General features: G+C 42.6%; 2 protein-coding genes across 4 annotated transcripts; both read left to right on the plus strand.

Moving 5' to 3' along the window:
• The first annotated feature begins 3,186 nt into the window (after window positions 1-3,186).
• On the plus strand, window positions 3,187-4,101 carry LOC129191446 (odorant receptor 131-2-like). Its single transcript, XM_054794814.1, has one exon. The coding sequence runs from the start codon at window positions 3,187-3,189 to the stop codon at window positions 4,099-4,101; it is 915 nt and encodes a 304-aa protein (XP_054650789.1).
• A 3,609-nt stretch (window positions 4,102-7,710) lies between these two features.
• Window positions 7,711-21,170, plus strand: p4ha3 (prolyl 4-hydroxylase, alpha polypeptide III). Of its 3 annotated transcripts, none has more exons than XM_054794268.1 (13): window positions 7,711-7,919; window positions 9,503-9,657; window positions 9,773-9,996; window positions 12,726-12,875; window positions 12,942-12,993; window positions 13,056-13,219; window positions 13,585-13,749; window positions 16,054-16,118; window positions 16,916-17,075; window positions 17,154-17,216; window positions 17,683-17,751; window positions 19,214-19,310; window positions 20,491-21,170. In XM_054794268.1, exons 1-13 carry the CDS (start codon window positions 7,732-7,734, stop codon window positions 20,559-20,561), a joined length of 1,623 nt encoding a protein of 540 aa, XP_054650243.1. In that variant the 5' UTR covers window positions 7,711-7,731; the 3' UTR covers window positions 20,562-21,170. The 3 variants fall into 3 exon arrangements, with proteins under 3 accessions (XP_054650243.1, XP_054650244.1, XP_054650246.1); XM_054794269.1 differs by having other exon boundaries at window positions 13,588-13,749; XM_054794271.1 differs by lacking the exon at window positions 7,711-7,919 and adding an exon at window positions 8,804-8,946.
• The last annotated feature ends 184 nt before the right edge of the window (window positions 21,171-21,354 follow it).

Raw genomic sequence — 21,354 nt, forward strand, 5'->3', positions numbered from 1 at the left:
TTAATGCCGTGTATGATATCCTGCTGCTATTTGCTCCGGCAGCTTTGCTCTGAGAGTTTGTTTTGGACCGTTGCTTCTCTCCGGTCCAATCCCCAACAGTGCGTCCACCGGTGACGCAGAAGTGAGGCGCTCCCAGCAGAGTCAATGTGTTTGGCAAACAGTGGAGAACATCGGGGTTGCGCAATTAGACCCCGGCAGCTTGACGTTAATGATAAGCTTGTCTGGTAATTATTAAAAAAAGAGACTGGGGACACTGGAGCCTATTAGGAGTTTCATCATAGACTTGAAAAACAAAAAATATGCTGCAACTAATCTCCATACAGTGAGAAGGTGAAAAAAAGAATTAAAAACGCAGTAAGGACACGTTGCCCGGTCGCGCAAAACTTGAGTGCAGTGACTTCTGCGGTGTTAAATGAACCCACCTGAACAGTACCGGTCACAGCTGGGGTGAACCCGCTCCAACGTGGCCTCTGAACAGCAACATGGATGCCTTTCATTTAGGGTGATTTTGCCACGTTCACCTGATTAGTGCGCGCATGTGATGTTTTCCAGTGCACAACATGTTTACATGGGTTACATTAGTGTATGGAGCGAAGCACAGCTGTCACGTAGACAGTATGAATGTCTTTCTCCGTGGGAATACAAGGCGTCAAACATTACACACTCAACTAGAAAAGCACTCGCAGAGCGCAGACCTCCGCCAAGTGCCGTAGTTCCCCCCCATGTTGTGATTCACACCATAAATACTGTATTAGTCCTACATTTATTTTATCTACATATTTAGATTCCGTGACCATGAAATGGGATTTATAATGATATCAATATTAGTTCAGTAATTATTGACAAAAATGGCGGTTTTCTTCTGGATCTAGCGCCATAGCTTTTGAAGATACAACAAATCCAGATTCCAGTGTCTTGGCTATATTTAATGTATATATAATGGTGTTTGTTGCATGTTTAAAGCTTCATTTGTTGTCATCCTATGATGAAAATTCCAATTTTTTCATATTCTGGATGATATTATCTAGCATGACTCCATTATCTGTATCAGTCTTTGATATTTTCTACAACCTGTTGGAACCAATAAATAAAACTCTGTACACAAGGTTCACTTTTGTAGCTTTAGTGCTTTCATTTCCGTGCGTGCAGTAACTGTAACACCCAAGTACAATTACGATCTACAAATGTACATTTCATATGCTAAACGCTTTGGCTAGCCAAAACACATAAGTGCGAATATCACACCATCGTGTTTACATATTCAAAGTAAGAATTGAGGAACATCTGTGATTGCTATTTAAGTGCTTTGTACACACAGATACTCAAAAAGACAAAAGTTACCCACGGCTCAAACGTTTTAGAGCAAACAACTTGTTTAAGACCATGTTTCTGCACTTGCTAGCTTGAGCTTCTTCTTCAATGAAGGTTGTCTAACGGCGAGAGGAGCGCTCACTCTTGCCATCACTAAAACAATCCTTTTTGAAGACGATGTCTCACTTGTGACTTTTAAACCATAGCTTTTCAACAGTTTTCACTTATTTACCAACGATGAACTTATGTACACGTTTTAAACCGACCAATTACTCACGTGAAACCGCTGTCTCTCACCCGAAGGCTCATCTCATTTTCATCTTTTGATGTCAAACCAAAAACAGCAACAACAATTAGATTTACGTCACTGTTCCAGTGCTTATGGAGGGCAATGTATTCAAATAAACATGATCAGAAATAGTGTCACAAAAGCGTAAGTCCAACTATGTTGGAGTCTATTACGGACTTAAATGTATAGTGTGTTTGGAAAAAAAAGAAGCCACACGATTTTTTTGTAGATAAAATGGAACACATTGAAGCCTTACATAAATACTTACATACATACATACATACATACATACACACATACATACATACTTACATACTGTACATCCTTACATACAGTACATACATACTTACATACATACATACATACATACATACATACATACATACATACAGACACACATACTTACATACATACTTACATACATACCTGTACTTACATACATACAGTACATACATACATACCTGTACTTACATACATACAGTACATACATACATACATACTTACATACATACATACATACATACACACGCACATACTTACACGCATACTTACATACATACTTACACACATACATACACACATACATACATACATACATACTTACATACATACCTGTACTTACATACATACATACATACATACATACATACTTACATACATACATACATACATACATACACACATACTTACATACATACTTACATACATACCTGTACTTACATACATACAGTACATACTGTACATACATACATACTTACATACATACATACTGTACATACATACATACATACATACACACATACTTACACGCATACTTACATACATACTTACACACATACATACACACATACATACATACATACATACATACTTACATACATACCTGTACTTACATACATACAGTACATACATACATACATACATACTTACATACATACATACATACGGTACATACTTACATACATATGTAACGGATGCCAGCCTGTGAGGCTGTGCAAGTGTACATTGGTAAACCTCACTCCCTCTGCCTTAAGAGCTGCGCTGAAAACACGGTCGACAGTCCGGGCTTTTGGCCGTGTGGTCAGCGCTCTCGCCTCCCATTTGAGCCCCAGTGCGGGCGGTGCGAAACAGGGCGGGTTACACAAACATACATACATACATACATACATACATACATACATACATACATACATACATACATACACTTGTGAAAGGCTGGAGTCTTCTGGCATCATGTAAATGACACCTATGATTCTTTTTGAAAGCATCTCTGGGGCATTTGGGTGGCGGTGTAATCGTCATACTAACAAGGCTGAGGACATCAGATAAAAACGCGGTCACATCGTAGATGTGATTCTCACCGAGGACACGCCTCATGATGACAAGGTGAGCTCTCACTTGAATAATTGTACGGTCGTATGATGTTAATGGCTTCCATACCAATGTAAAACTATCACAGTTGTTTTTGAATGTGCTTAAACTTGAATGTAGTTTGGCTGTTATACATTTTATTGAAAGATGAGCTAAATCCTAAAGATAAATGTCACACTCTTGTCTGACAGCTGGGCTCCCCTGCACACAAAACGATGCAGCCTCATGACCTTGCGCTCAACACCACATCCCCCAGAAAGCTCTCCGTCATCATCAAGGTGTGTGCGGTCATCCCTTTCTTCTGCGTCTTCCTGTGCTGCATCGCCGTCATGCTCCGCGTCTTCGTGTCCCACCGCCACTTCCTGCACACGTCTCGCTACATACTGTTCACCTGCATGCTCATCAATGACACCATGCAGCTGCTCCTCTCTGTGCTGCTCTTCGTCCTGGCCATGGGCCAGGTGAAGGTGGTCCTTGTCGTCTGCATCCCCTTACTGTTCATGTCCACCGCCACCTTCCAGAACACGCCCTTGATCTTGGCCGCCATGTCTTTAGAGCGCTACGTCGCCATTGTCTATCCCCTGCACCGCCCCGCTATGTGGCGCTCGGATCGGATCTGGGTGGTCATCCTGGTCCTGTGGATGATCAGCTGCATCTTCCTCATCATCATGTACTCCCTACGGGAGCCTGACCCCAGCAGAGACGTCCTCTCCGCGCCTTTTCTGTGCAAAGATTCCATCATCAACTCCTCCCCGATGCAGACCATCTTCAAGGCTGCCGCCCACGTGCTCTTCTTCGCCGTGGTGGCTGTCGTTATCCTCTTCACCTACGTGCGTATCCTGCTGGAGACCAGGAAGCTGAGGCGGGACCGGGCCTGCGTGAGCCGCGCCATGCACACGGTGATGCTGCACGTCCTCCAGCTGCTGCTCTGCACGCTGGCCTTCACGCACCCCATCACCGAGAGCCTCATCGTGCTGCACGCTAACTGGTCGAGACAGGACGTGGCCTTCTTCAACTACTTCTGCTTCATGCTCATCCCCCGCTTTCTCAGCCCGCTCATTTACGGTTGTCGTGATCAGAGCCTGCGAGGCTACATCAGGAAGACCTTCAAGCCGGAGGTCAGGGCCTGAGATGGCCATGGTTTTGCGAGTGTCTAAAAGCTGAGACGCTTCATTAGGCGCATCTGCGCAATCTGATGAGATCCGACACAAGATTATTATTACAATATTATTTTGCTGATTAGAAACAGCTTCCATTATGATGCGATGCAGTTGTACACCACTAAACATATTGTTACACCTCTTCTATGGATAATGACTTCAGTTAACAATGACAATGTTATATTCCATAAACATGAATAAATGTCACCGAGGCCTACAGGTTACGCACACTTTTTAGAACCACTTTTTGTGCGGGAGAGACAATCAGCGGCGCTGGTTATCGAGCTATCGCTGTTAAAGATAAACCGGGTGCACACATGTCCGCAAGAGTTTCAGTGCCAATTACACAATTGTGAGAGTTCATGAAAGGTTTGTGCTCAGCCACTCATTTGAAATGATGTAAGCTATCGTGCGCAGGAAAGTCTGTCACTTGGATCAGTTTGGTGTGAGTTTTGCGTGCTATTTCTGCACATTTGTAATAAAACCTTGGCCTGTGTGCACTGCATGATCATCGTTTGTGGTGGCAATGACACCCATGAACTACAGTAGAAAAGCAGTCGGAGAGCGCAGACCTCCGCCAAGCGCCATACTTCCCCCCCATATTGTGATTCACACCAAAATAATAATCCTACATTTTTTGGATCAGTCTTGGATATTTTGTAGAACATGTTGGAAACCTGTCCTGTATTTTTTTTCACAAGTGCTCTGACCATTTTTTTGTGGAATTACAAGTATATGCACAAAAGCAGAAAATGCTCTTATCTCGCAATGTTAAAGAATCTTTTAAAACAATTCCTGGATCCAGACGGTAATCCGGATCACCCCTGAAATTCAATCAGTTCTTCCTTATCCCATTTCAGACAATTCCTGAAAATGTCATCCAGATCCATTCAGGGCTTTTCAAGTTATTTCATAAACATAACCTCCGCGCCTGCACCTGCCAGAGGTAATAAATGAATGAAATGATACCGAACAGGAAAAATGCTGCTGTTCGAGTGCTGACTAGAACTGGGAGATCCTGGGGCTCTTCTTCCCTAGAAGGTTTTTTTCCCCCCCCTTGCCTTCTTTATTCTTTCTCAAGCGGGCTTCAGCTGACTTTCTTTAATGTATGAGACTCATTTTTATTGGTCAAGTATGTTAAAACACACAAGGAACTGCTTGCCGGTAAGTACTTGAGTACAATTGCAAAATACACTTTAGAGTACAGGCCTTTCATGACTGTTTACATTGTAGAGCAGGGGTGTCCAAACTTTTTCTAGTGAGGGCCAAAAACTAAAACATGAAAGGATGCAAGGGCCATTTAGGTATTTTGTAAAGCAAAAAATAAAGTGAATTATTAGTATGAACTTTGCTCTTTTTTTCCAACAATTTTTCCTCTTTTTTTGCCAAATATTTCTTACTTTCTTTTTAAATAATATTCGGACTTTCTTCCCATAATATTCTAACTTTTCTAATTAATTCTAATTAATTTGTAAATTTCCAAAAACGACATCTTTATTTTGTTTGATTTGTTTCTGATTTTTTTTTTTTTTTTTTTACAAAAAAAACCAATATTTTGTCTTAAATATTTAAACTCTATGCTACTAAAATGACATTTTTTCCTCATACTTGTAAAATCATAAAACTTTGACATTTTTTTCTTAATATTTTGACTTTATTCCCGTAAATTTGCACCTGTTGTGACGGTCATCTGCTGCTGCGCCTCGTTCTCTCTCTCTCTCTCTCCCACAGCAGGAGCAGGGACAACTGGACACACCGGCAGTTAATCATCCTTCCTCCTACTTATACCTGAGTAGGAGCAGCTGTGAGACGCCGGTTCCTTCCTAACTGCTGAGCAGAGCTCTCACGGCATCGCTACACTAACCTTCTCAAGCTTCGGCGTCTCTACAGCTGGGTGCTCCAGTTGTCCCTCTGAACTGCCTTTTTGCATACCTTTTGTCTTTGCCTTATGTCTACCTTTTCCCTGGAGTTCAGCTAGCTACGGACTCCAGCGCTTTCTGTTTGCTCCTGCCAAAGACGATTAAAATTTGTCACCACTCACCTTGCTGCTGCACTTTGTGATCCGCCGCACACGCAAACGTAACACCTGTCTTACTATTTCAACTTTCTTCTCGTAATTAGCATTTTATTCCCATAATATTTTGGCTTTGTTTTCGTGACATAGTAACTTTTTCCACAACCTAAAACAAGGTCAACTTCACTTGTTTTGTTTGTTTTGCATATTAAATTTCATGATAGTAAAACTAAGTTATTTTTCCTCACAATATTACGTTATTCTCATAAAATTACGACCTTTTTTTGTTAGATCACAACTTTTTTTCTCGTAATATTTTCTGTTTATTCTTGTAAAATTACAGCTGAATTTGTCATTTTTGCTGGGGGTTTTTTGTTAGTTTTCTGGTTAAATAATACTTTTACAATGTGCCGCGTACATCCCTGTTGTAGAGTCTCCAAACTATGAATGAACACACGTGGAATGATGTACTTAGCAAAAGAAGTGTTCAGTACCTCTAAATATGTCTTATATTTGAGATTCCTCAAAGAAGCCACCTTTTGCTGTTTTGATAGCGCTGCAAGCCCTTCATGAGGTAGTCAGTCACCTGACATGCTTTTCACTTCGCAGGTGTGCCTTGTCGGGGTTACTTAGTGGAATTTCTGGCCTTATTGATGAGGTTGGCACCACGGGGTTGATTGTGTGTGTCCAAACCTTTGGCTTGTACTGTACATACAAAACAGTTTTGTAAGATATATGGTCTTTTCAGCTATAAACTCAGAAGTACGACTTACATAAAAGTCATCAGCTCTTTTCCCATATCCGAACAAGTGGCTCTGACGATTTTGGCCAAAGAATCAAGAGGCGCAGTGCCCTTCCGCACCAGCAGATGGTGCTGTGGTGAAGCAAATGTGTCGCTTTCTCTAACAAAGTAGGACAGTAACTCAGTTGAAATAAATCTGCATGAATACATTCAAAATTCCTTGCAGTGTTTTGGAGTAACTGACTTAGTGCGCGTCTGTCTGACCTCCTGCTTCTTGTCGTCTCTCCTTGTCCTTTTTCTGCAGTTTGTGCAACAGGTTGCAAAGCAGCTACCGTAGGATGCGCTTTTAAGGTGGGATTCATTGTGCTCTTGGAATTCTGCTTAACAACAAGTGGCCATGCAGTTTTCTGATGCGGTGAAATAAAATCAATTTTCATCCTGCAGTTGTATAAAAGGAAAAAAACAGTTGAGAGCACAGTAGTAATGTTTTGCTGTGCATGTGGGCCCTTCGCGGTCAAATTGCTGCAATTCATCAGCCTGCAGGTGTCGCTGTGTGTCCAATTACAGACGTGAAATGAATAATGCATGATTTGTATTAATTACTTTTATGTGATGTCATATATTTTTCTCTCAAACTTTGAAACATTTTCATGATACTTTCGACATGTGCTTTCCCCCCCTGCATGCATGCATGTATGATACACTCGCTGCAGCAAGTGATGGTGCTGTGGTATCAAGCCAGAGGGAGGGTCGTGAGTGGGGTGGAGTGGCGCTCAGCCCACTGAGGAGCACAAAGAAAAATAAGAAGATCTCCACACGTCTTTTGGGGGGTTGATTCGTGGAAATGAAGTGTGTTTGCTTCATTTGGGGGTCTCTCCTCTTCTTGTCCTGCAGCGTGGTCCAGATGTGCGCGGGTGAAATGTTCACGTCGCTGCTCAACGTGCGGCAGGCGATCAGCTTGGAGAGGAAGCTGATCGACGACCTGAAGACCTACATTGATCATGAGAGGGAGAGGCTGGAAGACATCAAGAGGTGAGTGAACATATAGTCCACGTGCACTCATTTACAGTTATTTTTTGGAGGTGCAGATTGGAGTGCAACATTGGAAACTCTGCTCAAGTCCTCATGAATTTAAAAAATAATAATTCACCAAGTGTACCTTCAATATCGTCACTTAATGTGGCGCCCCATAGGCGAGGTTTTATTTGGCTCCCCCCTCCATCAGCTGTTTTTCCAGAGGTGGGATGGATGGGAGCAAACCAATGTTTTGTAAGTCTCGGGTCTTTAATATCAAGTCTCGAGTCAACTCTCAAGTAAAGGCATGCGTATGCAATTCACGTCTCAAGTCAAGACAAGACAGGTCACGTACAAAGTCGTAGGCTTGAAATGATATTATTCTAATGATAATAAGTCATAAGCGCTGTTCAGTGTCTCCCAGATAATGTGCTATTTTAACAATGTAAAAGTAACAAATACAACGTTCCCTCGCTCTATCGCGGAATTTTTTTAAGTACTTTTTTTATTACAGTTTATGAACACTCTCTCTCTCCCTTCCTTTACTCGTCTGTCTGCATGACCAATGTTTTCTGCGTCCTAATTGGCTGTAGACCATTGTCAATCAATCTCCTTCGCACCGCCCTGCCGTGTCCCTGCATCGTACGTCACGGCGCCGCCATATTGGATGTGTCAAGGCTGCTGTAAACAAATAAATAAATTTGATTTTCTCAAATGTTTGGTGCCTAACTGTTTCCCAAGTATATTAGTGCGTGTGTGAATGTATAAACGAATGGAATTAAAGTAAATATCTTTGTAGAAAGGCTTGTTATGAAAGCAAGTACATTGACTTGTGGCAAGTACAGCGCAGCCTTTCCACATCCAATATGGCGGCGACGTTGACGTACGATGCAGCATCTATATATGTCTATGGCGTCTCCTGTGTCATCGCTAGCTTACTTGCTTGCTAGCTTGTAAATGAATCTTCAGTTTGGACTGCAACAGGAGTACTGCAGCAGTATGTTTTAACAAGGATTCAAAAACGCTACAGTACAGCTGAATTTGCGTGAGTGACTTAATAATTTAATTATTAATTTCATAATCAATTGTAAGTTGATCATCAGACAGTGTTCAAACAAGAGAGAAATGTGAAAAAATGAGAAAAGTATCTGAGAAAAGTGTCTGAAGTGTACGGTGAGGGGTTTTACAGCCTTAAAATATTGTAAAAAAATTAAGTTAGCTACTTCGTGGATTTCCCTTACTGTATTGAGGGCTATTTTGGGAACCTATCCCCCGTGATAAACGTGGGGACACTATTTTCACTGTTGTCTTTATAGATAACATGTCATCCAATTTACAAGTTAAACAAATTACAAATGAATGCAGAAAAGAAATACAACAAAATACAATATAAATACCTTTACCGCAAAGTAAAAAGCCTGTAAATAAGTCAAGAAATAATAATCGTAGTAATAATAACATAACATTTTCTCAAAGTAGCGCCATCTCTAGTAGTAATGAGGAGACACCTGAATTTGACTGTGAAGGTGTGCCTACACAGTGTGTTCAAGTGTTAAATAATGTGTGTAATGCGTAACGCTGACTCCCGCTTTCTCCTGCAGGTTTTATTCCAAAGTGTCACACCTTCACAGCGACCTCTACAGAGGCCCCGCGAACGCCATGGCCAACCCTCTGGTGGCGTTCACCCTCATCAAGCGTCTGCAGTCAGAGTGGGTCAACGTGGTTTACAGCCATGAAGCCTCAGAGAACGCACAAGGTTGGCTCACACACACACACACACACACATACACATCTGGTGATGATGACTCAACATCCCCCGCTTCGTTTCTTGCCCAACCCCCCACCCACTCTATCTTATGGCCTGTGTCCAGCCCTTAGGTCCAGTTACGAGGAAGAAGAAGCCAACTTGCCCAAACTGGAGGACCTGCGGGGGGCCGCCAGGGGCCTGATGAGGCTGCAGGATGTGTACTCTCTCCACGTGGCCAGCCTGGCTGGCGGTCGCTTCCAGAGAGTGGCAGACGGCAAACTGGTCGACATTTACACACCGGCCGTGTCCGTGCCGCTATCTGGTGATGACTGCTTCTTGGTTGGAAAGGTACGTTCGTACTGACGTTGTGCAATATGTCCACTGATTTCATTATAATGACAACTTGCATAGCATTTTTCATACACACAAAACACAAAAAACATTGCTGACTGCACAGATGACATTCCTACCTGTCATACAAGCGTAACAATATGTTAACCAAATATGTGTTCTCGCTTGCTGGATGTGAAGACAACAACATCATACCATTTGTCTGGCATGCTACTGTACTTCCTAGCGAGAAGCAACCGGACCTTACCATTTATGATCCTGGGTGGGAGGAATTGTTAGATTGTGAATTGAATTCCTAAATCGGAAATGGATTTCACCAACTAAAGGAGAAAAACTGCACGAGTTTTTTTGTGTGTTCGTAAGGATGCTACTTCCTGGACTGCACCATTTGTGATTCTGAGAGGGGGGAAACATTCAGTCGTGAATCAATCTGCAAAACAAGTCAATCAAATCCTTTCATGGGGCGGCAGTGGCTCAGGAGCAGGTTGTCCAGAAACCGGAAGGTTGGCGGTTTGATCCTCGCTCCCTCCACCCAGTCACTGTCATCGTGTCCCTGGGCAAGACACTTCACCCACCTTGCCTCCAGTGCTGCCCACACTGGTGTATGAATGCGAATGAATGTTTGGTGGTGGTCGTAGAGGCTGTAGGCGCGAATCGGCAGCCGCCTTTCCATCAGACTACAGCGGGGCAGCTGTGACTACAGAAATCCTCAAGGTTTGCTTGTGTGTTAGTTTGCATGATACTTCCTGGCGTAAAGCAAGTGGACTGCGCCATTCATGAATCTGGGTCCACATTTTATCCTGAATCAAGCCAAAATAAAAAAAACAACTAACTAACTGAAAAAAAACTGAGAAAAAGTGTTGTAAACATTCTAACTTGAATGAATATTAGCTAGGCAAGAGGTTTTTCCTTGCCTCCGTCACCATGTTGGCCATGTTGGTCTCATGAATGATGAGCGTGCTCGTGGACTTGCCGCACTTGTAAAGTGCTTCTGTCATCACTCGTCACGCTATAAATATGCTTGACTTGCTAGCATGCGCAGCAACATCACATCAACGGAATCGTGCATCCACTTGTTGCTAGGCAGAATTGGTCGCAGTGACTTTCAGACAACTGGATTCCAAAGCGTGTGGTGGTTGGAATCCAAAGCTTCAGCATGGGGGCGGACAAGGAATCTTATTTCACGTGAGGATGAGTCTACAGTACGAGAAGCATGAGGCCACAATACCACAGCGCATTCCAGTGTGGATGTACAGCGGTGTGATGTGTCCGGGCAGGGAGACGAGTGGAAAAGACATCATCTCACGCGGCAACCAGTGTTTGGACAAAGACTTCTTCTCCCCGATGAGGCCACGTGCGCACGTACATGCTCGCTCCTGGGGTGTTGTCAGTCAAACAGCTGCCCGCACGTGTCTTTTCACACAGTCGTGTACCTGTTCTTGGAAAGCTTTGACAGCCCTGCGGTTACTTGATGACTCTGTGAAGAAGTGCATTGATTCTCTTAGAAATCAAAGATCGGAAATTGCATGTGAATGTGAGATGTGTCATCAACACCCTGCATCCCAGCATCATAGCATCATTTCCCCCCAAGGCAGTGAGCAGCATGACACCAGAGCGCCGTGACTGGATGCTAATCAGGGCTATCTTTTAGTGCGTGGGCCCATATGCGACCGGCTCAATTCTTTACTGGCCCACGGCACATTGTAGAAATTAAATTAAGCAATAAATAAATAAATAAATAAATAACCCTGCCACAATTGAAAAAATTCAATTTTGTTTTTGGGAAAGTAACTTGGAACAATAACTCTTTTAAAGTCATTTGCCCAATGCTGCTAATATCTGGGAATTATATTTTATTTTAATAATGTTATTATTAGAATATGCCGAGGGGCAATAAAAAAAAAAAACACATTTTTTTCTGACTTTTTGCAGAATAAATAACATATAAAAATGTCTAAGTAGCACCCCTATGCTTTCATTTTTACCTCTTATGTTTTTACCGGAGTTTATCTGTTCTGTCTGTTTGTTTGTTCGTGTTCAAAATAACTTGAAAAGTTCAGAATGGATTTGGATGAAATTTTCAGGAATTGGCGGAAACGGGATATGGAAGAACTGATTTGCTGATTTTGGGGGTGATCCTGCATCAAGGATTTTTTAAAAAAGATTCTTTAGCGTTGTATGATAGGAGCATTTTTGGCATTTGTGCATAAAAGTCCACAAAATATGGTGAGAGCATTTGGAAAAAAAAAAAGGACACATTTCCAACAGGTTGTACAAAATATCACTAGACTAGACTAATCCCAAAAATGTAGGATTATTATTTTGGTGTGAACCACAATGTGGGGTGGAACTATGGCGCTTGGCGGAGGTCTGTGCTCTTCGCGTGCTTCTCTACTTCGGTATATTGTGGTGTCATTTGTGCAAGCAATACAGTGTAAGCTTCAAAATCAAACAGACCAAAAGGTTGAAAAGTCACACCAACATTTTCTGGAGCAGAGTGCCCCAAAAGTCAAACAAACAAAATTCGGAGTCCAAACCCTCATGGCTTGTGACATCAGCAAACAAGGTGTCAGCTCAGTGATCATGTAAAGAATGAACTCCACAAGTGTGGATGGCTTTTTCTTTGACTTGTGTGTGTTTTTTATGGCACCGCCACAGAAAGGTTGGAAAAGTGCGATGGTAACCATAGAACCATATAATGTTAACACATGTGTGTACTGACACAGGTGGCCTATGAGCAGGAGGATTACTACCACTCGGTTCAGTGGCTGGAGGAGTCGGTGCAGCTCTTCAGAGGCACGGGAGGACAGTGGAGCCCTGAGAACGAGGGCACGCTGGAGGACGCCCTGGACCACCTGGCCTTCTCTCACTTTAAAGTAAGCCGACACGCACACGCAGTAAAGACTGCATCGCTGTCCTCTGATTGTCTGTCATTGTTCCAGACTGGAAACATCTCCCACGCTCTCAGCCTGTCTCAGGAGTTGCTGCATCACGGTAATCATTTCCACAAGCATCACATAATCGCTGTTCAGTAATCACAACTCTGCACCGTTCAGACCCCATGAATGGACGGGTCTTGGAAAACGTTGAGAAATACGAGAGGCTACTGGTGACGAGGCCGCCCGTGTCGCTCAGCGGCCGCGGTCTGATTCGACCTACGTCCAAATATTTAAGGACCAGGGATGCTTATGAGAGACTGTGCCAGACCCAAGGCTCTCAGGTGAGCTTTAAAGGGACAGTTGGGATTTTTAGACATGAAGTTGCATGACATCCCCATCAGCAGCGTAGCACATCAACGGTGACTTACCCCGCACTTGGTCCCGCGAGCCCAGTTCTGTGCGCTGTCGGCTGTCCATTGCTGTGTATGTGATGAAAATGGCTGAGACCCTCGCCAAGTGGGGGGTGAGTCACCATTGATGGACTACTCAGCTGATGGGGACGTCATACAACTTCATGTTAAAAAAATCCCAACTATCCCTTTAACAACCGCTATCTCGCACTGCGACTCAACCCCAAATTATGCGATACATATTAGAAATCATCTGTTCCAGGGTCAAACTGTTGCCATCTTAAAATATTTATTAGCAGAACCCCAGACTCTTCTGCGACTACTTCACCAACGGGAGCCCGGCGCTGATGCTGATGCCCGTAAGACGCGAAGTGCTGAGCCTGCGGCCGTACGTGGTCCTGTACCACGACTTCATCACAGACGCTGAGTCTGAGGACATCAAGAAGCTCGCCCAGCAGGGAGTAAGTAACGTTTTTATTATTTACAGTATGTGCTGGAAACTGTGTTTCCATACACCTCGTCTCCTGTGCCGAACTCCTACATCGACTCAAAAAGTAACATTTGTGTGTGATAAAAGTATGTTCGGGAATCAGCCGTCATCTGAAAATATCCACAGACTACAAAAATCATTCATGATTTGTTCTGAAAGTTCACAACTGAAATAGAATTTGATCTATCGAGTGGACCTTTGCCATTTGTTGCCAGGCAGAATTCATAGAGCACAACGACTCAATAAACTACCCCCTGGCACCATTCATATATTTTTAAAATCTACACATGGCATGTTTTTCTTAATACATTTTAATATCGCCGTGGGATCCCAGCTCTGTATTAAATATGAACACATACTGCATAGTACTGCAATAAATACCACTGCATTCAATTGTCATGCTGCGGCCATGGGAACCCCCACTGTTTGTTTTATGAAACTCCATGTGAGCATGTCATCCAGCACGTACACTGCAGGTGACAAGTGGTGGTTCACATTGCAGCACGTGACGCGTCCAGAGGCCACGTCCATGTCTGCAGTCAAGTAGAGAAGGAAAACAGAAAAGGGGAAAAAGGCTGTCGTCCTTCATGACCCTTAAGGTTTTCCAGCTGGAATCTACCATCTGCTTTGTCGCCTTTCCTTGAAAAGCCTGAACAGATTTGGCACATCCTGTGACTTTGAATATGAGTCCATCCAGACCCTGATTTCCTTCGGTTTTGCACGCAAACACATCTATGCGTATTTTGATGTTTTCGTTCCCTCATATCCTCGCTTTTATGCAGCACTGGTGAGACACGCAAGACCCATTTCATCAGTGTATGACGCTCTGTAGCACGGCTGTTCAACTTTGACTGGCACTGTTGCACTAAAGAGTCCTTAAAAACTGCAGAGCTCTCCCGTTATATAGAGGATCTTTGACAAGAATACACACATTGCTTCTGTTTCAATGTATGACTTTATGACTATATTTATTAGGGATGTTTAGATTTTGAGTCCCGATCCGATACTTTGACATTGTTATAGATCAGGGGGGTCCAAACTTTTTACATCAACTTTCATCTTAAATAATCTTTGTAAATTTTCTTTTCATAATATTATGACTTTATTCCCATAATATTTTGTTTTTATTGCCATACATAACTATTTTGCTAACCTGATTTTCCAAAAATATAACTTTTTTTTTTCTTTTATTTGTTTGTCATGAGTGTATGGAAGATGACCTGCATTGCTCACGTGTCCCAAAACCTTTGTCAGTGTGGTGGGTGCCAACCAGTGTGCCTTTGCAGAAATATGCTGTTAAACTTCACTCCCTTCCACCTTGGGAGTCGCGCTGGACATTGAGTTGTCAGCTCGAGCTCTTAGATCGATGGCTAGCGCTCTCAACTCTCATTCTGCGGACTGGTTTGAGCGCGGGCGGGCTACATCAGCATAACTTACGTGTATTGTTTGACGTGAAACAGGAAACATTTTTCTACGATGAGTGTTAAGATTCTATTTGTTTGTTACAGTAATGTGGATGTTTACAGTAAACTGTGTGTTTGTTTTACTTACTGATCCACTCTCTCCCTCTGTGTGTGCATGTGCGTGTGTATGAGGCTCTTGGCTTCAAAGTATAGCCTGGAAGACTCTCCTACCAGGACCACCGTGCATAGCGGGGTTGCTTTAAGGCTCCGGGAATACATAGAATGAATTTTTGGCCGGGCAACACAAATGATTCTCCTGGGTTCTGCTGGCACGCGTTTCTTCATCTATACGCTGTTTGTTTCAATTCAAGGCTTTTGACCACACTGAAGCTGCCCCAGTTAATTTATGTGGGGGCTGCTCGGCTTTCACAGTCGCTTTCCTATACGTGCTGTGGCTTTGGCATTGCTGAGTGTGTTTTCCAAACTTTGCTTTTTTCATGTGGCGGCTTATTGAAAACGCGGAGAGCGAATATCGTTTATTATCTGCCCATCGTGGAGCGTAGCATGGCTTCATGCAGCCGGCCTATTTGACAATGACACTCTTAATTCATCACAGACGAAGCAAGCCCACAACATCTGGAGCCTTTTGGCCGCTCTCAGGAGCTGCAGCTTCATGTACATTTTGAAGCATTAATTATCATAAATTTCACATGTGGCAGCTTTGGGAAAGTGTTTTTCATGCCAGTGTGTGACACCATGTGCATTTTCTGTCCACTGCCATCTCATCATGTGTTGATCTGCGCTTGCCAGCGTCTCAGATAGAATATGTTTTTATTTTATTTGGAATTCTTTTTTGGTGTGTTGCTGTCAAGTTGAGGAGATCCGTCGTGGCAGCTGGAGAGACTCAAGCGACGGCAGACTATCGCATCAGCAAGAGGTATGTTGTTTATGATGTGTTTGTTAGGGGAACTTAACGCTCAAGTCATTCATTCAATGGGTCCTTTATTTGCTATTTTTACATACTATTTTACATACCATTCTTAATTCAATACTACATTCATTGATGATAATAATTAGGGATGTCTGATATTGGCTTTTTTCCCGATAACCGATATGCCGATATTGTCCAACTCTCAATTTTCCATCCCAATATCAACCGATGCCGATGTGCGTAGCATCATATCTCCTGTCATAGAATGAACACATTGTGGTGACCCACAACACTGTAAAGCTTAGACTCTCGTCCTTCATCAGGAAAAAAGGCTTGTTTCTACCTTTTTCCGTACTTACGTAATCAGCAGTAGAACATAGATATGTTTCACACAATATCAGTTCCCAAAAGATACTCTACACAAGCATAACTTTTACTCTCACGCAAATGTTTTGCTTTTGTGACAGTTCAAATGTCTAAACAACTATACCACAGCATAAGCAACACTAAAAAGGGTTGTTTTACATCAAAATAACAATTTATTTACAAATATAACACCATGAACTATTTGCAGTTTTCACATTTGGAACTAAACTGTGTGTGCATGCATGTGTGCGTGTGTGCTTGCGCTAAAATTTCCTAACAATGCGTAACCTTCTGCACGCTGTGTCATAGGTAAGTGTCATAGGTAAAAAACCAAAAAATACCTTAATAGTTGCGGTCGTGCATCCCTTAAAGAGCATGCAAACTGCATATACTGCATACACCGTACATGCATACACCGTTACTGCTTATCGTTCCAGTGCGTGGCTGAAGGGCTCGGCACACTCCATGGTTGGGAAGCTGGACCGCAGGATCTCCGTGCTCACGGGTCTAAACGTGACGCACCCGTTTGGCGAGCACCTCCAAGTAGTGAATTACGGCATTGGTGGTCATTATGAACCTCACTTTGATCACGCCACTGTAAGTTACACGAATAGACTTGACTCACGATGACCCACTGCAATGAATGACCTTCACGGTGAATGCTTCCGCAACCAGTCCCCCTCAAGTCCTGTGTTTCGGCTCAATACTGGCAATCGGGTGGCCACCTTCATGTTGTATGTAAGTATTTGAGTGGGGGTGATCAGTGCATGGAAATATTGGACTATTTCTGCAACAAAATCAAGGCATATTTGCATCATTGTTCTGGTATGCTCTAAATTCATGATCACTTCTTTGTTATTTTAGCAGAGGCAGCATCTCCCCGTACATCTATTGTGTGTTGTCACGCTGTGTGTTTAAAGAAAAAGAGGTCATACTTTGGCTGTGAGAGCTGCTGAACTTTGGAACAACTTCCCCTATGAGCTCATCCTCAACACAGCCATGCTTTTAGATTTATCTCCTCTTTCCTTCAACCGAGCATCCTTCCAACCTCCAATTGGGACTTTTTTCATTCTTTTGTGCCTTGCAAGAGTTTTAAAAGCATAATTGGATAGCGTCAATCTCCAGTCACCCCACAGAGTGTCCAAGCAGAGGGTGTATTATGAAAGCATGAGGTCTTCTTATGTGTTTGTGTTTGGATCCGCAGCTCAGTTCTGTCGAGGCTGGTGGAGCCACGGCGTTCATCTACGCCAACTTCAGCGTTCCTGTTGTGAAGGTAAACACACAGGAGCTGCCTACATTTTTTTTTTTTTTTTGCACGATGTGTGAACACCACACTGTTTCTGTTTAACCTTTGACACACTTAGACATGTGTTCATCTACTCAGCTAATTATTTAATAAGGCTTTATTTCTATAAACGACTTTTAAGCGTTCACTAAGTTATTAGATTCATTGATTAAACAGTTACATCTAAACTGTACTTACTGTAAGGCACTCAGCCAATTTCAATCAACAAACATCAGTGCAAGCAGTTTTCTAAAATCTACTTGTAATAATGATTTACACAGAGTTAGTACATTTTTGCCTACGGTGCATTTATATATTTATTTACAATTACTTTTGAATCCCTGATTAACAGTATGTGTATATCCAAATTTACTACTATAAATTATATATTTGTTGTATTATTTAATAGTTAACATGTTTCAATGCAGAACGTCATAGACAATATACAGTACAGAGAGATAGATACGATACTTTATTGATCTTGAGGGGAATTCAAACATCCTGTAGCTGACGTAGATTTTACTTTACATTACTACATTCATACGGTACATCCAAAAAATGCCTCGTTTAAAGGAAAACTGCACTTTTAAAAAAAAAAATTTCGCCCGTCCTCCAAAATCCTTATGTGAAACATGAGCACATTTCTTTCCCTTTTCTGCGTGTTCTAACGAGAGAAAATAAGTTAGCATGAGCCAGCTAACATTGCACGCCATGGGAGGTAGCTATTTGGACTATGAAGCACGCACTAACAAGTACATTGATGATAACATGTAGTACTTCCAGTATCTTACCGTATTTTGATGAAACGTCTTTGCATTGATTTCACTTATATAGCCTGTCGGAGCTAACGCTATTTCAGTAAACAACAGCAGCATAGAAAGAGCGACGACACTTGCAATGTTCGCTCTCATTGGGATGGTCGTGTCTTTCAACACAAGACTTGTGCTCTGGTCCCCAGGTAAAAAATGCTGACAGCAAACGAGCATCTTGTTGAGTCTTCGTTGCGAAATAGAGAGCCAGTAGTATCCACTCTTCCATCTGTCCCGTTGGAGTGGCTTCAGGCGTTGTGCGTGACGCTGAGACGAGCGGCTAGTGAGGCGTAGTGTTACTACGCCAGATGAATATAGTTTTTTGTGTTTGCTGCTACAATAACAATATCGCTGTATCTTGGTTAAAGGGATAGTTCAGATTGTTTGGCATGAAGTTGTATGACATCCCCATCAGCGGTGTACTCCACCAACAGGATGTTGGGGTTTAGGGATTAGGAGGGAATTTATAGAGAGTTTATAGAAAATCAACATGCAACTTGGAAAGAAAAAAAATCCTCTTCAATTCCACTCCCACCATCTACTGGTACTGAAGGAGCACAACCTTGCTTGATCATATATTTATTAGCATTGTTTTGTCAATACTAGCACTCATTGACAAGTTTGATTTAAACCAACCACAGAATTCTGCCATCTTCTGGTGGAATCTGCATAGAAACGGAGGAGGAGACGATGACACCCTGCACGCCGGCTGCCCTGTGCTTATTGGAGACAAATGGGGTAAGACACGATAGACGTGTACAATATAGCACAGCGCCAATAGCGAGGTCCCCTTTTGCGTGTGGAGCCTTTTTTTTTGTTCTATAGGAGCCATTGCACATGTGCTTTGTTAAAGGTTTGGTTCACTCACCGAATCCTCGTGGAAGTTAACCATGTGCTGCTGGTTAGGCGCTCAGCATTTCCAACCTTGTCACCATTAATATGACTTCTTATACTTGATTTTTTTATACATCAGCCAGCAGAATGGATGATTATGTTAACATTTTCTCATCTGCAGCCATAAAAAAGTCAAAGGAAAAGCTACCAATAATAAACACGGCGGAAGCCACATATCTCGACGCCCCTTGGAACACAAGATAATATATGATTGACAGGCAAGCAGTGTGGGTTATTTAGATACGGTTTGGAAACACATTCTCTAGCTCAGGGGTCACCAACACGGTGCCTGCAAGCCTGCTTTTCATTCAGGTTTTCAGTTCTTAATGTGAGAACACAAAAAGAAATGCATTCCGAAATACAAAATGCCACTTGTGGATACCAGCATTTTGTTCATGTTCTGGTAAAACAAGCATATTCGCTTTGTTTGGCTTGAAATAAGTTATGAAAATAAATGTCACAAAAATGAGTACCGTAGCGGTAAAAGTAGCTCTCACAGCGCTAGCCTCCAGCGCTAGCCTGATGACCAGGCTAAAGGCTACACTGACTTTGATTCTTCCATTATCATTCATTAGTAGTGAGTACCTGCTGTATACATTTTAGACTTGATTAAGTGTGTGAGGCATATTTAAGTCTGAAACCTGGATTGCAAATAATGGCAATTGAAGAGAGAAGGGCGGGGCTCTGGAGCTGAAGCTAATCTAATTATTACAATAGTCACTTTTATTGCAAATGTTGATTCAAAATCAGAGGAAACCATCAACATCAAGGTAGTTGTGGTTCAAAAATAAATCCAAAATCTTTATGGGTGGAACAATTACTCACACGGATCTACTGTGCTGTTTTTGTGTGAGATGGCCAGCCACTGGCCTGGCATGCATATAACAGCAGTTTCAATGCAGGCCATTATGAGCAGAGGTTGTTCTTAACGTAAAAAAAAAGACTTATTTTTGTGCAAACATGTCCATGTAGAAGCAGCAAACACAACAGCTGCAGATTCTTTCCAACATGTTGTTTGTTCTAGTGGCAAACAAATGGATCCACGAGCATGGCCAAGAGTTCCGACACGCCTGCAGCCTGAATCCTGATGAGTGAGATGGGCGGAGTGCGTTCAGCGGGGCCCCGTTGGATTCAAAGAAGCAGCTCCTGCGATTGGGAGGCGCACGTGCAGGCGCCAAGCAACCGTCAGGCCACACGCCAACCAACCAAAGTGGATCACACAAACCTGAGCTAAAGTTACAAAGACGTTTTTGCGATGAACCTCCAGAGGCAAAGCCAGCTGTGCTGGCCAGCTCCTGCAGATGGACACAAGATTGGGAACACTGCTGGATTCACGTCATGGTCTCTAGCTGCAATGAAGCTTGTTTGTACGGAAATAAAAACATCCCATAGGCGGCAGTGTCTCTTGACAGAGACAATTCCAGAATCAGAAGAGATGAACTCAGCACTGCCGAGCTACGTGCAGTACAGGTTTGGAAGTGTGTGAGTTGAGGCACAGCCAAGGTGAAATTAGCTTGCTGTGTGTGGCCGCATTGTAATTCACGTTGCTGCCACCGACAGTACATGACTGGGGTGGAGTGACCGCATCCAGTTATATCTAGGTTTTAGCTATTAGTTAAATTAGTAAAAAGTGTTAACTTGTGTTTAAAAAGGTTGCTGAGCCACAGGAAGCAGCACACGAAGTTTATAAAAATAAAAATGATTCCCTCCGCCTTTTGTTAAATGTCTTGTTTTTCATGTAACAATTGTACCCATTTGGGAAGAATTCTGCTTCTTAAACTGCTGTTCAGTAGAACCCAAAGCTGTGATTCAAATGAACAAATGTGTTGTTTATTTTAGGTCACGAGGCAGCTGTCGGGTGTCCTCTGCAGAGTTCTATAACGAACGT

Source organism: Dunckerocampus dactyliophorus, chromosome 12, assembly GCF_027744805.1.
Source record: "Dunckerocampus dactyliophorus isolate RoL2022-P2 chromosome 12, RoL_Ddac_1.1, whole genome shotgun sequence".
Lineage (NCBI taxonomy): Eukaryota > Metazoa > Chordata > Actinopteri > Syngnathiformes > Syngnathidae > Dunckerocampus > Dunckerocampus dactyliophorus.

What these genes read in the sequence shown, in the direction of transcription:
- LOC129191446 (XM_054794814.1), top strand. Translation starts at nt 3,187, where the DNA reads ATGCAGCCTCATGACCTTGCGCTCAACACCACATCCCCCAGAAAGCTC.
- p4ha3 (XM_054794268.1), top strand. Translation starts at nt 7,732, where the DNA reads ATGAAGTGTGTTTGCTTCATTTGGGGGTCTCTCCTCTTCTTGTCCTGC. An exon ending in TGGCCTTCTCTCACTTTAAA is followed by an intron (nt 12,876 to 12,941) that starts GTAAGCCGACAC and finishes TCATTGTTCCAG; the next exon opens with ACTGGAAACATCTCCCACGC. An exon ending in AGAAGCTCGCCCAGCAGGGA is followed by an intron (nt 13,750 to 16,053) that starts GTAAGTAACGTT and finishes GTTGCTGTCAAG; the next exon opens with TTGAGGAGATCCGTCGTGGC.